General features: G+C 53.7%; 1 protein-coding gene across 2 annotated transcripts; it reads right to left on the bottom strand.

Annotated features, from left to right (window-relative positions):
- Nucleotides 1-7,785: 7,785 nt before the first annotated feature.
- LOC105469688 (calcium binding protein 2) lies at nt 7,786-12,315 on the bottom strand. Of its 2 annotated transcripts, none has more exons than XM_011721078.2 (7): nt 12,153-12,315; nt 11,409-11,583; nt 10,821-10,851; nt 9,924-10,058; nt 8,927-9,036; nt 8,669-8,816; nt 7,786-8,038 (listed from the first exon to the last, which is right to left on the bottom strand). In XM_011721078.2, exons 1-7 carry the CDS (start codon nt 12,206-12,208, stop codon nt 8,013-8,015), a joined length of 681 nt encoding a protein of 226 aa, XP_011719380.2. In that variant the 5' UTR covers nt 12,209-12,315; the 3' UTR covers nt 7,786-8,012. The 2 variants fall into 2 exon arrangements, with proteins under 2 accessions (XP_011719380.2, XP_011719381.1); XM_011721079.2 differs by having other exon boundaries at nt 11,413-11,583.
- Nucleotides 12,316-12,838: the final 523 nt, after the last annotated feature.

Genomic DNA, 12,838 nt, shown 5'->3' with positions numbered 1-12,838 from the left:
AAAGAACACTAATCCTATCAAATCAGAGCCCTACCCTTATGGCCTCATTTAACCTGAATTACTTCCTTAGAGGCCTATCTCCAAACACAGCCACACTAGGAGTTAGGCTTCAGCATATGAATTTTGGGGAGACACAAACATTTAGTCCATAACACCTATGTTTGGGGGAAGGGATTTGCTTGGGAGGTGCCTGAGGAGTTTAATCTTGAATTTATTTATTTATTTATTTATTTATTTTTGAGACAGGGTCTTACCCTGTCACCCAGGTTTGAGTGCAGTGGTGCAAACATGGCTCACTGCAGTCTTGACCTCCTGGGCTCAAGGAATCCTCCTGCCTCAGCCTCCCAAAGTGCTGGGATTACAGGCGGGAGCCACTGGCTTGGCCCTACAGCAGGTTCAGATGTCCCTCCTCCTTGGAGCAGTGGGCTATGGCAGGAGGGGCACAGAGTTCTCTGAGAGGGGTGGGTGGTAACAACTGTGGCCTATCTTAGAGAGAGGACTCTGTCTAACTCGAGGGAAGGTAGCACAGGTTCCTTGGTACAACGCTTCAGGGGCTCCCCTCTGGTCTCAGCCCTCAGACCCAGAGCTCATCCCCTGGATTTTGCAGCCTTTAACCATTGCAACCTCCAAATCAGAAGTTGCAAAGTGGGGCCCACCCATCTATGGGCTAAATTCAGCCCATAGATGGGCTCTCGTTGGCTTGCCTAGTGAATTAAAACTTCATTTTAGTGACCAGCATTGTATTTCTATACAATCCTTTCAACTTTTTTCGTATGTTTGAAAGTTTTTTATTTTGAGACGGTAGACTTGCTGTGTCGCCCAGGCTAGAGTGTAGTGCCTTGATCTCGGCTTACTGCAACCTCTGCCCCCTTGGGTTCAAGCGATTCTTGTGCTTCAGCCTCCGGAGTAGCTGGGACTACAGGCGTGTGCCACCACACCTGGCTAATTTTTGTATTTTTAGTAGAGATGGGGTTCGCCATGTTGGCCAGGATAGTCTTGAACTCCTGACCTCAGGTGATCTACCTGCCTTGGCTTCCAAAGTGTTGGGATTACAGGCGTGAGCCATGGCGACCAGCCAATTTATTTATTTATTTAGAGACGGAGTCTTGCTCTGTCACCCAGGCTGGAGTGCAGTGGCGAGATCTCGGCTCCCTACAACCTCAACCACCTGGGTTCAAGCGATTCACCTGCCTCAGCCCCCCGAGTAGCTGGGATTACAGGTGTGCACCACCACGCCTGGCTAATTTTTTTTGTATTTTTAGTAGAGTCAGGTTTTCACCATGTTGGCCACGCTGGTCTGGAACTCCTGATCTCAAGTGATCCACCCGCCTTGGCCTCCCAAAGTGCTGGGATTGCAGGTGTGGAGCCACCATGCCAGGCCTGTTTGAAAAGTTTTGCAATAAAATGTTGAAAAATCAATGGATGGGCCGAGCACGGTAGCTCACGCCTGTAATCCCAGCACTTTGGGAGGCCGAGGTGGGTGGATCACGAGGTCAGGAGATCAAGACCATCCTGGCTAACACAGTGAAACCCTGTCTCTGCTAAAAATACAAGAAATTAGCCAGGCATGGTGGCACACGCCCATAGTCCCAGCTACTGGGGAGGCTGATGCAGGAGAATCTCTTAAACCTGGGAGGCGGAAGTTGCAGTGAGCCGAGATTGTGCCATTACACTCCAGTCTGGGTGACACAGCGAGACTCCGTCTCAAAAAAAAAAAAAAAAAAAAAAAAAGAATGAATGAACAAGGAGATACCGCTACATTCTTGTTAGAATGGCTACAATCTAAAACCTGACAATGTCAGTTGCTGGCAAGGGTGTGGAGCAGCAGAGACTTGCATTTACTGTGGGTAGGGATGCAGAATGGTACAGCCATTTCGGAAGATGGTTTGGTTGCTTCTTCCAAAAGTAAACATAGACTTACTCTATGATCCAGCAGTTGTGTTCCTGGGTGTTGACCCAACTGATTTGAAAATGTATGACCACACAAAAACATGTGCATGTTTATAGCAATTTTATAATCTCCAAAACTAGAAGCAATGAGATGCCCTTTAATAGATGAATGGGGTCGGGCGCGGTAGCTCATGCCTGGAATCCCAGCACTTTGGGAGGCCAAGGCAAGTGGATCACCTGAGGCCAGGAGTTCGAGACCAGCCTGACCAACATGGTGAAACCCCTTCTCTACTAACAATACAAGAATTAGCCGGTGGGTGGGTGGGTGCCTATAATCCCAGCTACTGGGGAGGCTGAGGCAGGAGAATCCCTTGAACCCAGGAGGCAGAGGTTGCAGTGAGCCGAGATTGCGCCACTGTACTCCAGCCTTGCTGACAAAGTGAGATGCCGTCTCAAAAAAAAAAAAAAAAAAAAAAAAAAAAGGTGAATGGATAAACAAACTGACATATTCATACAATAGAATATTATTGGGCAATGAAAGGAAATCACCTATCTAGCCATGAAAAGACATCGATAAATCTTAAATGCGTATTGCTAAATGAAAGAAGTCAGTCTGAACAAGTCACATACTGTATGATTCCAATTCTATGACATTCTAGAAAAGGGAAAACTATACAGAAGTTGAACAGACCATTGATTACTGGGGCCTGGGGTAGAGGGAGTAGGACTGAATAGGTGAGGCATAGGGGCATGAAACTCTTCTGTATAAGGAAACTTCTTGTTTTTGTGTGTGTGTTTTTTTGAGACAGAGTCTCACTCTGTCGCCCAGGCAGGAGTGCAATGGCACAATCTCAGCTCACTGCAACTTCTGCCACTCGGGTTCAAGCGATTCTCCTGCCTCCGCCTCCCCAGTAGCTGGAACTACAAGTGCACGCCACCATGCCTAGCTAGTTTTTGTATTTTTAATAGAGATGGGGTTTCACCATGTTGGCCAGACTGGTCTCGAACTCCTGAACTCGTGGTCCACCTGCCTTGGCCTCCCAAAGTGCTGGGATTACAGGCGTGAGCCACTGCGCCTGGCCAACTTTTTGTGTGTTTTTTTTGATTCAGGGTCTTGCTCTGTTGCCCAGACTGGAGTGCGGTGGTGTGATCGTGGCTCACTGCCGCGTCCAACTCCTGGGCTCATGCAATCCTCCTTCCTTGGCTTCCCAAAGTGGATTACAGGCGTGAGCCACGGTGCCCGGCTGAGTAAACTTTAATGTATGCAAATTTAAAAAAATTAATCTTGGAGGTCAGCGGATCCCAGGATGGAATGCAGAATGCAACCAAAGAAACTAGCTATATTACAAATGTATGCAACAACCTCACTGTAGGGGCTGGGGGAATAAGGTGCTGACCTAGAAATAAGGGAGTCTGTAAGACTAAATGCAAAAGGAACTGCACATAAGCACCGCACTGGAGTTGAAAAAGTGGTGTCCCACAGGAGTATGGGTTAACAGTTCCAAAACCACTGCACATGTAGCTGGAACTGAACAATGAAGTAAACAGAGGATGGATGATGGGGGTCACTGTTGGAATGAAAAGTTACAGATAAGCAAGTGGGGTGGCTAGAATGATCCATGTGGTAATGGACTGGAGTTGGAAGCATCAGGATGAACTCATGTGCGGCTTAACAGAGATTCAGTTGCTTACGTACAGGAACATTTATAAATGTCTGTATACACAGAATAGAATGCACACACACACATATCTCCTCATGTTATCAGCAGAGAAGACCTGGAAACAATTGTCCCTCCCTGCCCCACACCCACTAGCAACAAGCACCCAGTGTAGTGTCCAGATCTTGGTTTCTTTTCCTTTTCTTTTCTTTTCTTTCTTTTTTTTTTTTTTTTTTTTGAGATGCAGTCTCTCTCTGTCACCCAGGCTGGAGTGCAGTGGTGGGATTTTAGCTTACTGCAACCTCCATCTCCCGGGTTCAAGCCATTCTCCTGCTCTGGGGCGGGGCATGGTGCCTCCTGAGTAGCTGGGATTACAGGCACCTGCCACCACGCCCGGCTGACTTTTTGCATTTTTTACTAGAGGCAGGGTTTCACCGTGTTGGTCAGGCTGGTCTTGAACTCCTGACCTCAAATGATTTGCCTGCCTTGGCCTCCCAGAGTCCTGGGATTACAGGTGTGAGCCACTGTGACCGGCCCCTGCCCCCATTTTTTTTTTTTAAAGAGTGACAGGGCTTCGCTCTGTTGCCCAGGATGCAGTGTAGTGGACTGGGCACTATCCTAGTTCACTGAAGCCTTGAACACCCAGGGACAAGTGATCTTCCTGTTTCAGCCTTCCAAGTAGCTGGAACTACAGGCGCACACTACTACACCTGGCTAATTTTTAAAATTTCTTTGTAGAGATGGGGTCTCACTATGTTGCCCAGGCTGGTCTTGAACTCCTGGGCTCAAGTGATCCTCCCACCTTGGTGTCTCAAAGTATAGGAATTACAGGCATTAGGCACAATGCCCCACCCCAGATCTTGGTGTCTAATACCATTCTCCACTAAAATGAACCAGGGCTCCTTGGAGAAATGACTGATTCTGGGACGGGGCAGGAAATATACCAAATAATCCTGGAGCAGCTTGTAGTGCCAAAACGTAAAAAGTGCTAAAAACAAACATACACAATGATGGGGACACAAAGCCAATTGAAAGACTTCCTATGGATGGATGGATCGATCGATCTATCTATCTATCTATCTATCTATCTATCTATCTATCTATCTATCTATCTATCATCAATCATCTACCGAGATCTCCTATTGTTCTGTTTCTCTGGAGAACCCTGACTAATATATAGAGGACTCCGGGCATGTGGTATTGGGAAACAGTCTGTGCTATCTTCACAGTCATTCTGTAAGCCTACAGCTCTTTTGTTTGTTTGTTGTTTGTTTGTTTATTTATTTATTTATTTTGAGATGAATCTCACTCTGTTGCCCAGGCTGGAATTCAGTGACACAATCTTGGCTCACTGAAACCTCTGTCTCTCAAGTTCAAGCAATTCTCCTGCCTCAGTCTCCTGAGTAGCTGGGATTACAGGCGCCTGTCATTACGCCTGGCTAATTTTTGTATTTTTGGTAGAGTCAGGGTTTCACCATGCTGGCCAGCTGATCTCAAACTCCTGACCTCAGGTGGTTCACCCGCCTCAGCCTCCCAAAGTGCTGAGATTACAGGCATGAGCCGCTGTACCTGGCCTAAATCGGAAGATCTTATAGCTTGCGGCTGCTCTGACTGGCAAGAGTCAGAGGAGTTGGGCAGCAGGTGCCCCCTGTAGCAGGGGCAGGGGTTCTGGACTCGCCGTAGTTTCAACCCTTCCCACTGTTCCTTCCCCAGCCCACTGCAGCCTCAATCTCACAGGCTTAAGGGATCCCCTGCTCCAGCTGCTGTCTGTTGGGAGGTGTGTGTGAGATTTGGGGGAGCTGGGAGCACTTCTTTTGCCAGCAGACACATTGCCCCGATTCAGACACTACACAGCCACTCCCAGTTCTCCAGCCACAGAGCCTGCCAGGCTGAGGCCTGGGGAGGTGGTGGGAGGCTGACCCTGAGTGGGGTTCTGATTTCCCTCTTCCTCATGGCCATCACTACCCCTCAGCCCCTGCAGCAGGGCCAGACATCTTCTCAGGCAGCAATACCATCTGTACCAGCCGTGAGGGTGGTGGAAGGAAGGGTGGGAGTGTGGACCCTGGCTCCCAGAGAAGCCACTGAGCCTGGGGCAACTTATCCTTATCCCCAGTTCTGCCAGATTGGCAGAGGTGATTACCTAATTGAGGATTAAGGATTAATTGAGATCTGCCAGGAGAGTGGTGCTGAGGCCCCTGCAGCCAGCTCTAGCACCTCGGCATCCAGTCTCCAGAATGCACAGGGTGCATCTCCAGGCCGCCTGCCTGCTTTGCCCCAGGGCCATCTTGTTGGCAGGTGCCACGTGAGGACCAGGCACAGGCGCTGGGAGCTCTCACCCCTTTGTGACGAAGAAGGACCGGGCTTGTTTGCTCCCACCAGGCAGGAGCTGCAGATGAGGCCTGTGCCATAGCTAGAAGAGGCCGAGATCTGGCCTGGGCCTGTCCTGACCCTGAGGCGCCCTCCATAGTTGGCACTGTGGTTTCAGAGTCCCCGGGCCTGGGTGCAAGTCCCACCGCCCTTCATCCTGACTGTGTGCGGCTTGATGCCAGAACTGTGTCCTCCTGGAGCCTCTGTGCAGGCAGAGGCCCTGGATTAACCTGGGGGTAATGGAAAGTCATGGCCAGGTCCTGAACAGGGGTGTGACAAAACGCAAGTGGCATTTTAGGAAGAATAACCTGGCAGTGTGTGGGGATAGAGGGCAGTGAGGCCACGTGGTCTCTAGCAGATCACTTAGACTTGGTGCTATTGTTTATGTTATTTTTAGTTAAAAAAGTGTTTTTTAGAGACATGGTTTTGTTCTGTTGCCCAGGCTGGAGTGCAGTGGTGCAATCATATAGTTCACTGCAGCCTCGACCTCCTGGGTTCGCGTGATCCTCCCACCTCAGCCTCCCAAGTAGCTGGGACTACAGGCATGCACCACCACACCTGGCTAATTTTTGCTTTATTTTTGTAGAGATGGGGTCTCGCTCTGTTGCCCAGGCTGGTTTCAAATTCCTGGCCTCAAAGTGCTGGAGTTGCATTCATGAGCCACTTCACACGGCCCTCGTGCTATGGCCTTGATGTTTGTGTCCCTCCAAAATGCATGTTGAAACTCAATCCCCAATGGAACAACAGTAAGGGGTGGGGCCTTCAGAAGATGATTGGACCACAAGGGCTCTGCCCTTATGGATGGGATTAGTGCCTTATAAAAGGGCTGGGGGTGGCGGTGGGGTGGGGGGAGTAGCCAGGCCCTCATGCCCTTCCTGCCTTTCTGCTACGTGAGGCATCCTCTGGAGGAAGCAGCTCAAGGCACCATCTTGGAAGCAGAGGCCTGGCCCTCTGCAGACACCAAACTGCCCGCACCTTGACCCTGGGCTTCCCAGCCTCCATAACTGTGAGCAATAAATTCACGCTGTTTATAAAATACCAGTCTAAGGTATGTTATTATGGCAGCAGGAACAGACGAGGGCACTCAGCCCGTCAATTTCTTCAATCTGGAAAATGGGGCCCTGAAGACTGGGGTATGCTATCGGTGTCCGGGGTCCTCCAGGGGGAAGATACTGAGATGGAGTTAGGGAGGAAGGTAAAGGGGGAGGAAGCAGGACTGGGCAGGCAAGCCTCTGATTCCACACTGATCTGTCTGCCTTGGCTGCCCCAAAGGGGAGCTCGGAGCAAAGACTGCCCATTAGAGGAGCCTTGCATTAGGGAGAAATGTCCAGGTCCTGGTTCCCCACGCTGTGCTCAGTTAGTGGCTGGGGGCTCCCTGGAGGAGTGAGGTGTCAGCCCAAAAGCTGAGGTGTCTCCTGAAGGGGCCAGTGGCTGAGCCCTTCTGCTAACTCACCCACTCTATCCTCTAAGTTGAACTGCACGTTCTTGAGGGGAGCTCTGAGCAGTGTGCCTCCAAGGCTACTGCAGGAAAAGTGACATCAAGCTTGGGAAAAGTCTTTCTGCGGTACTTTCTCCACGCTCAAATGTCATCATGGAGCTAGCAGGAGCTGTTCTCAGGATACACGGCAGGAAATGTGGAGGCCAACACACGCCTGAGCTCGGGACAAGAAGGCTCTGTTTACTGGCTAGGGATGTTTCCTGACGCTTGCTCTGGGCCGGGTCCAGGATCCAGAGAGGAAGAAGAGAGGGTCCCCATCTTCCTGAAGCTCACAATGGAAGGGATTTATGATCCAAGAGGACAGTCCCGGTCCTTGATTTCGGGGGCCAAATACTGGAGCCTCCAGGATGAGCAAGTGAGAGGCAAAAGCCATCTCCCCAGGCTTGGAGATATTTTACTGTCAGAGAGACAGAGACGAGGCCAGGCGGCTTTATTGGAGAAGTGGTGGGGGGGGTGAAGGCAGGCAAGGGCGCTGCACACAGGTGGGACGGGGAGGAGAGGGGTGTCCCTGCTGGAGGCGATGGGCTTCAAAGAACATGCTGGTGGGCAGAGGCTGTGGTCCTCGAGTCCTGTCTGCTGCCTCCAGCTTCTGTACAGGCTCACCGAGACATCATTCGCACAAACTCTGCCAGGACGAAGCCAGGGTTTTGGGTCTGTTCTCTGGACTGCACTAGGAGTGAAGACCATCTGCAGGCCTTGGGGCAGGTGGGAGTGTGGTTGAGGGGAGGGTCTTCAAGGGCATCCTCTGGATCTGATAGGGAATAGGTCTCAGGGCCAGGAAGAGGGGGCTTTGTCTTATGGGGGAAAAAACAAACCCTTGTAATGGAACTTGTTTTCCTTTTTGCTTTGACAGGTAGGAAGCTCAGGAGCAACTCTGGGGCCTACTTATGGGAATGCATTTCCACAGAGTAATTTTCCTTGGCTTCTATTATTATTTAATCATTTTTCCCCTTTATGGAAATGCAGCATAGAGGAATGCAGCATAGCTGGGTTCTGGATCAGGCTGCCCAGATTCAAATCTTGGCTCCATCTACCTGCTTTTGCTTAGTGCCTAGGCTTTCCTGAGAATGGACTTTCTTCTCCTGCCTATGGGGATAACAATTCCTTCCTCTCGGGTTCTGCATGATGATTAACTAGGAGAGGACATTGGGGTGCGTGGCACAGGGTCTAGTGCACAGTGGTGATGCTTGCTGTGCGGTTTCTTATCTGCTAGGAGCCTTCCAGGGCGTGTGTTGCTACGTGCGGCAGGGGGTACCTTCGAAGTCGACCAGGCCGTCCCCATTGAGGTCCACGTCCTGGAGGATCTCCTCCACCTCCCGCTGGCTGAGGCGCTCCCCCAGCAGGGCCTTGAGGGCCGCCCGGAGCTCGCCCACGCTGATGCGGCCGTCCCCGTTGGTGTCGAACTGTGGCGGCGTTGGTCGTGGCGTCTGGTCACTGACAGTCATTCACACGCGCAGCCCCTCACTCACGGCAGACACGCAGCCCCGCCCGCCCTCAGCCCCAGTGGCCGCACCTCCCGGAAGGCGTCCCGCAGCTCCCGGACGCCGATCATGTCTGCAGTCTCTGCCAGCAGCTTGGGGCCCATCAGCTCCACGAAATCTTCAAAGTCCACCTTACCGCCACCTGGAGGTCCCGTCCATTACAGACCCAGGGCACCAGAGACCCCTGCCCAGCCCCTGGCTCTCCCTCCTCTGCCCTCTGCCTTTCCTTCGTGAATGGATCCTTTCCTCCCTCTGCATCTGAAGCCTGGGTCATCTATATTTCCCAATGGGAATCGCCCTCCAAACAAGGCACAGATTTGGCCAAAGGTGAAAGGAAAACCACGCTCAAAACTTCTTGGGCGGGGCGCGGTGGCTCACGCCTGTAATGCCAGCACTTTGGGAGGCTGAGGCGGGCGAATCACCTGAGGTCAGGAGTTCCAGACCAGCCTGACCAACATGGTGAAACCCCGTCTCTACTAAAAATACAAAAATTAGCCGGGCGTGGTGGCGGGTGCCTGTAATCCCACCTACTCGGGAGGCTGAGGCAGGAGAATTGCTTGAACCCAGGAGGTGGAGGTTGCAGTGAGCTGAGATAGCGCCATTGTCACTCCTAAGTGACAGAGCAAGACCCCATCTCAAAAACAAAAACAAAAACAAAAACAAGAAACCCAAAACAACAACAACAACAACAACAAAACCCCCCAAAAAACTTCTTGGAACTTTCCTTCATTTTCCTGAAGAGTTCGGTTGGGTTCAAGTCCTGGCTCCAAGGAACTTGCTGTGTGACCTTAGACAAGTCCCTTAACCATTCAGTTGCCTCATTTGCAGAATAGGAATCACAGTCCATGCTGTGCCCACCTCCTAGAGGCGGGTGAGATTCTCCAGGGGCAGAGAGCTTGCCTTGAGAATGACCAAGGTCATGGGCTCTGGGGACAGCCTGTGCAGTCACCTCTGTATCTGGGTTTGGCTTCCTGGGCCCAGCCAGGGCATCTGGAGGACTGGGGATGGGGACAGGCTCGAGGCACATACTGATTTGTTGTGAGATCTCGATGAGCTCCATCTCGGTGGGCATGTAGCCCAGGGTCCGCATGCAGGCACCCAGCTCCCGGCAGCCGATGTAGCCGTCCCGGTCTCTGTCAAACTCCTGGAAGGCGACCTGCAGCTCTGCCAGGCAGGGTGGGGTCAGTCCTTCCCCCATATCCCCCTGATCCTGGCCTGGACCCACCTACCCTTCTCCCTTGGTCTAACCATCCCTCCTTCTGAACGTCAGATTTTCTTTGCTGCCTCAGGGCCTTTGAACATGCTGTTCCTGTTATTTGTTCTTTCAGCAAGTATTTGAAGAGTATCTACTATGTGCCAAGCTCTGCTCTAGGCACTGGGGATACAGCAGTGAAATTTTTCAAAAAGAAAGAAAGTGGGGGAAACAAATCATGACCGCTTGGAGATGTGGTCTTTTGTCACCTACTAAAGGAAGACATCCCTTTACATGTGGCCTCCCCAGCCCGTTTTTTCCTTTCCTGGAAAGCACGTTCACAATTTATACTTGTAGCCGACTAACTGACGTTGATCTCCAGAGGGCACAGGCCATATCTGCCTAGCTGGCCATGTTTCCCAGTGCTTAGCCAGGGCCAGGCACACAGTGGGCACCCAGGAAGTGTCAGCTGAATGAGCAAATATAAAAGAGGCCCTGTCACCTGCCTGGTGAGTGAGACCAAGAAATGACAGCTGGGTGGGGGTCTGTCATCCCCTCCCTGCTCAGGCTTGTCCCCATTTCCCTGAACCAGTGCCCTGTAGCCTTCTTGCCCCTACCTCCTCCTGGAAACACTGAGGCCCCCACCCGATGCCCCCCCAACCCTATGTCCCCACCCTATGCCCCCCCATGCCCACCTCCCCTCCAGGGAACCAGTTCCTTCTCCAACCCTTTACCTTCAATCTCCTCGGGCCGCAGCTCCCGGTCCTGAAGGGCACAGAGGGGTTAGGAATTCCCCGCTCCTCCTGATGGCTGTGCCCTTCCTTCTTGCTTCTCAGGGCTCCCCACCCAGCCCCACACTGCAACACGCACACGAAGGGCCTGTGTCTGTCTGACTGCTCAGCCCTGGTTCCCACCTAGTTCTGCTCACTGGCCTGGGCGACCAGGTGCCCCCTTCCCTGCTTCTGGCCTAGGTCACTCCTCGGGCCATCCCCACCTACTCCGTCACCCTCTTCTGGGGCAGGGTGCTCCCTTTGCTGGTGGTGGATCTGGGGTTTGGGCAGAACCTCAGACTTGGTCCCGCCAGCCTCAATGTCACTGTTGATTTCTTCCGTTTCTGGGGTCATTGCGCTCTCCTCTCTCTGCACCCCCACCCCAGATCTGTGTGCCTTTGCTCTGATGTCCCCACTCAATCCTCTTCCCCCCAGCTCCAGGAGAGGCAAAGCGAGGGGCAAGGGCAGGTGGGCTGGCAGGTGAGGGGCAAGGGCAGGCAGGCTGGCGGGACAGGGGTAAGGGCAGGCAGGCTGGCAGGTGGGTGGCCGTACATACGAGTTGGGTGGCAGCAATGCTGGGCCGCAGGAAGATGCAGGCAGGCCCCACCAGGCTGTTGAGCACTGAGTAGCCCTGGATGCCTGGCCTGGGGGCCCCCTGCTCCTTGGGGCTGGAGCTGGGACTGGGGCAGGAGCCCCTTGGTGGGGAGCCGAGCCACTGCCAGGGGTCCTGCAGCAGAGCCGGCCATGAGCTGGGGCAGTGGCCACCAAGCTCCGGGCCTGATGGCCCTCCCCACTCCTCTCACCAGCTGCTCCTGCCTTTGGAGCCCAGCACGGGACAGTAGGGAAGGGGCTGGGGGGTAGAGAGAGGACCCTCACCCGTGAGCACTTTAGGCAGAAAGGGTCCATCCTCTAACTGTTCTATTGGGCAAACTGAGGACCAGAAAAGGCAAGAGACTTGGCCAAGGCCACTGAGAGAGCCAGCGGCAGAAAGGGACCTTGTGCCCAGCTCTGTCTCCTAGATGGAGGCTGGCTAGCAGAGAGTGGGGACCTGCAGCCAGGGTGGGGCAGCTGGATGGGCAGCTGGGGGATCTGGTGAGCCTGGCAGGGAAGACCCAGCAGTCTGTGGGAGCCAAGATCAGGGTGGCCAGAGGCTGTGACTTCCAGGAAAAAAAACCTCCACCTGGGGCAGTGGGCAGCCCCCAACCCCGCCCGGCCCTCACAGGGCTCTGCCCATCCCATCTGACCCTCGAGGTCCATTCCGGCCTCCTGGCCTGGGCTCTCCCCTGACCCTCCTACCTTAGGGCCCCGGCGCCGGGGCCTCTTGGCACAGTTCCCCATGGGCCCTGAACCATGCCAGGCCTGGAACCCCCGGGGTGGCCCAGGCTGGGCCTCAGCGGATGCTGCTGCCCGCGGACTCCTGCCAGCCCCCAGCTGCTCCCGGTGAGAGCCTGGGAGTACTGCCGGGGATTTTCCCGGGGTTTTGTGGGGAAGATCGGGGGCGGGTGGGCAGGCGGGGGACCTGGGCCCGGGGCTTGGGTCCTAATCCGGGATTATCTTTGAACGTCTCCGCTGCTGAGGGGGGCCACTTGGGCCCAAGGCCCCCTGGAGAGCACAGACGCCCCAGACTGCGTCCTGAGGGTCTTCCAGACACCCCTTCTCCAGCACCCTCCCCCAAGCCCTGCCTCTAATCTCTCCCAATCAGGGGTGGTTTAATGTCTTCAGAAGCAGGGCTGGGTCCCAGGAGGAGGAAGGCAGGCGCACAGTGTGCCAGGGTGGGCCGTGCCCTCCGAATGGCACAGATGCCGGTTAGTATGGACACGCAGGCCCTCCCGCACTGCCTCTCAGAAAGAGGAAGCCACTTGGCCCAGCCCAGGAAGCTCCTGCCTCTCTCTGCCAGGACCCCAGCTGGGCCCTGGGCTCCTCACCTGGGGGGGGCCCACTTGCTTGCCCTTGGCACCCCCTGCCTGGACTGGTGCCCCGCC

Source organism: Macaca nemestrina, chromosome 12, assembly GCF_043159975.1.
Source record: "Macaca nemestrina isolate mMacNem1 chromosome 12, mMacNem.hap1, whole genome shotgun sequence".
In the NCBI taxonomy this organism is placed as follows: domain Eukaryota; kingdom Metazoa; phylum Chordata; class Mammalia; order Primates; family Cercopithecidae; genus Macaca; species Macaca nemestrina.
The sequence above is the reverse complement of the archived record's forward strand: the minus strand, read 5'-3'. Positions and strand labels throughout refer to the sequence as shown.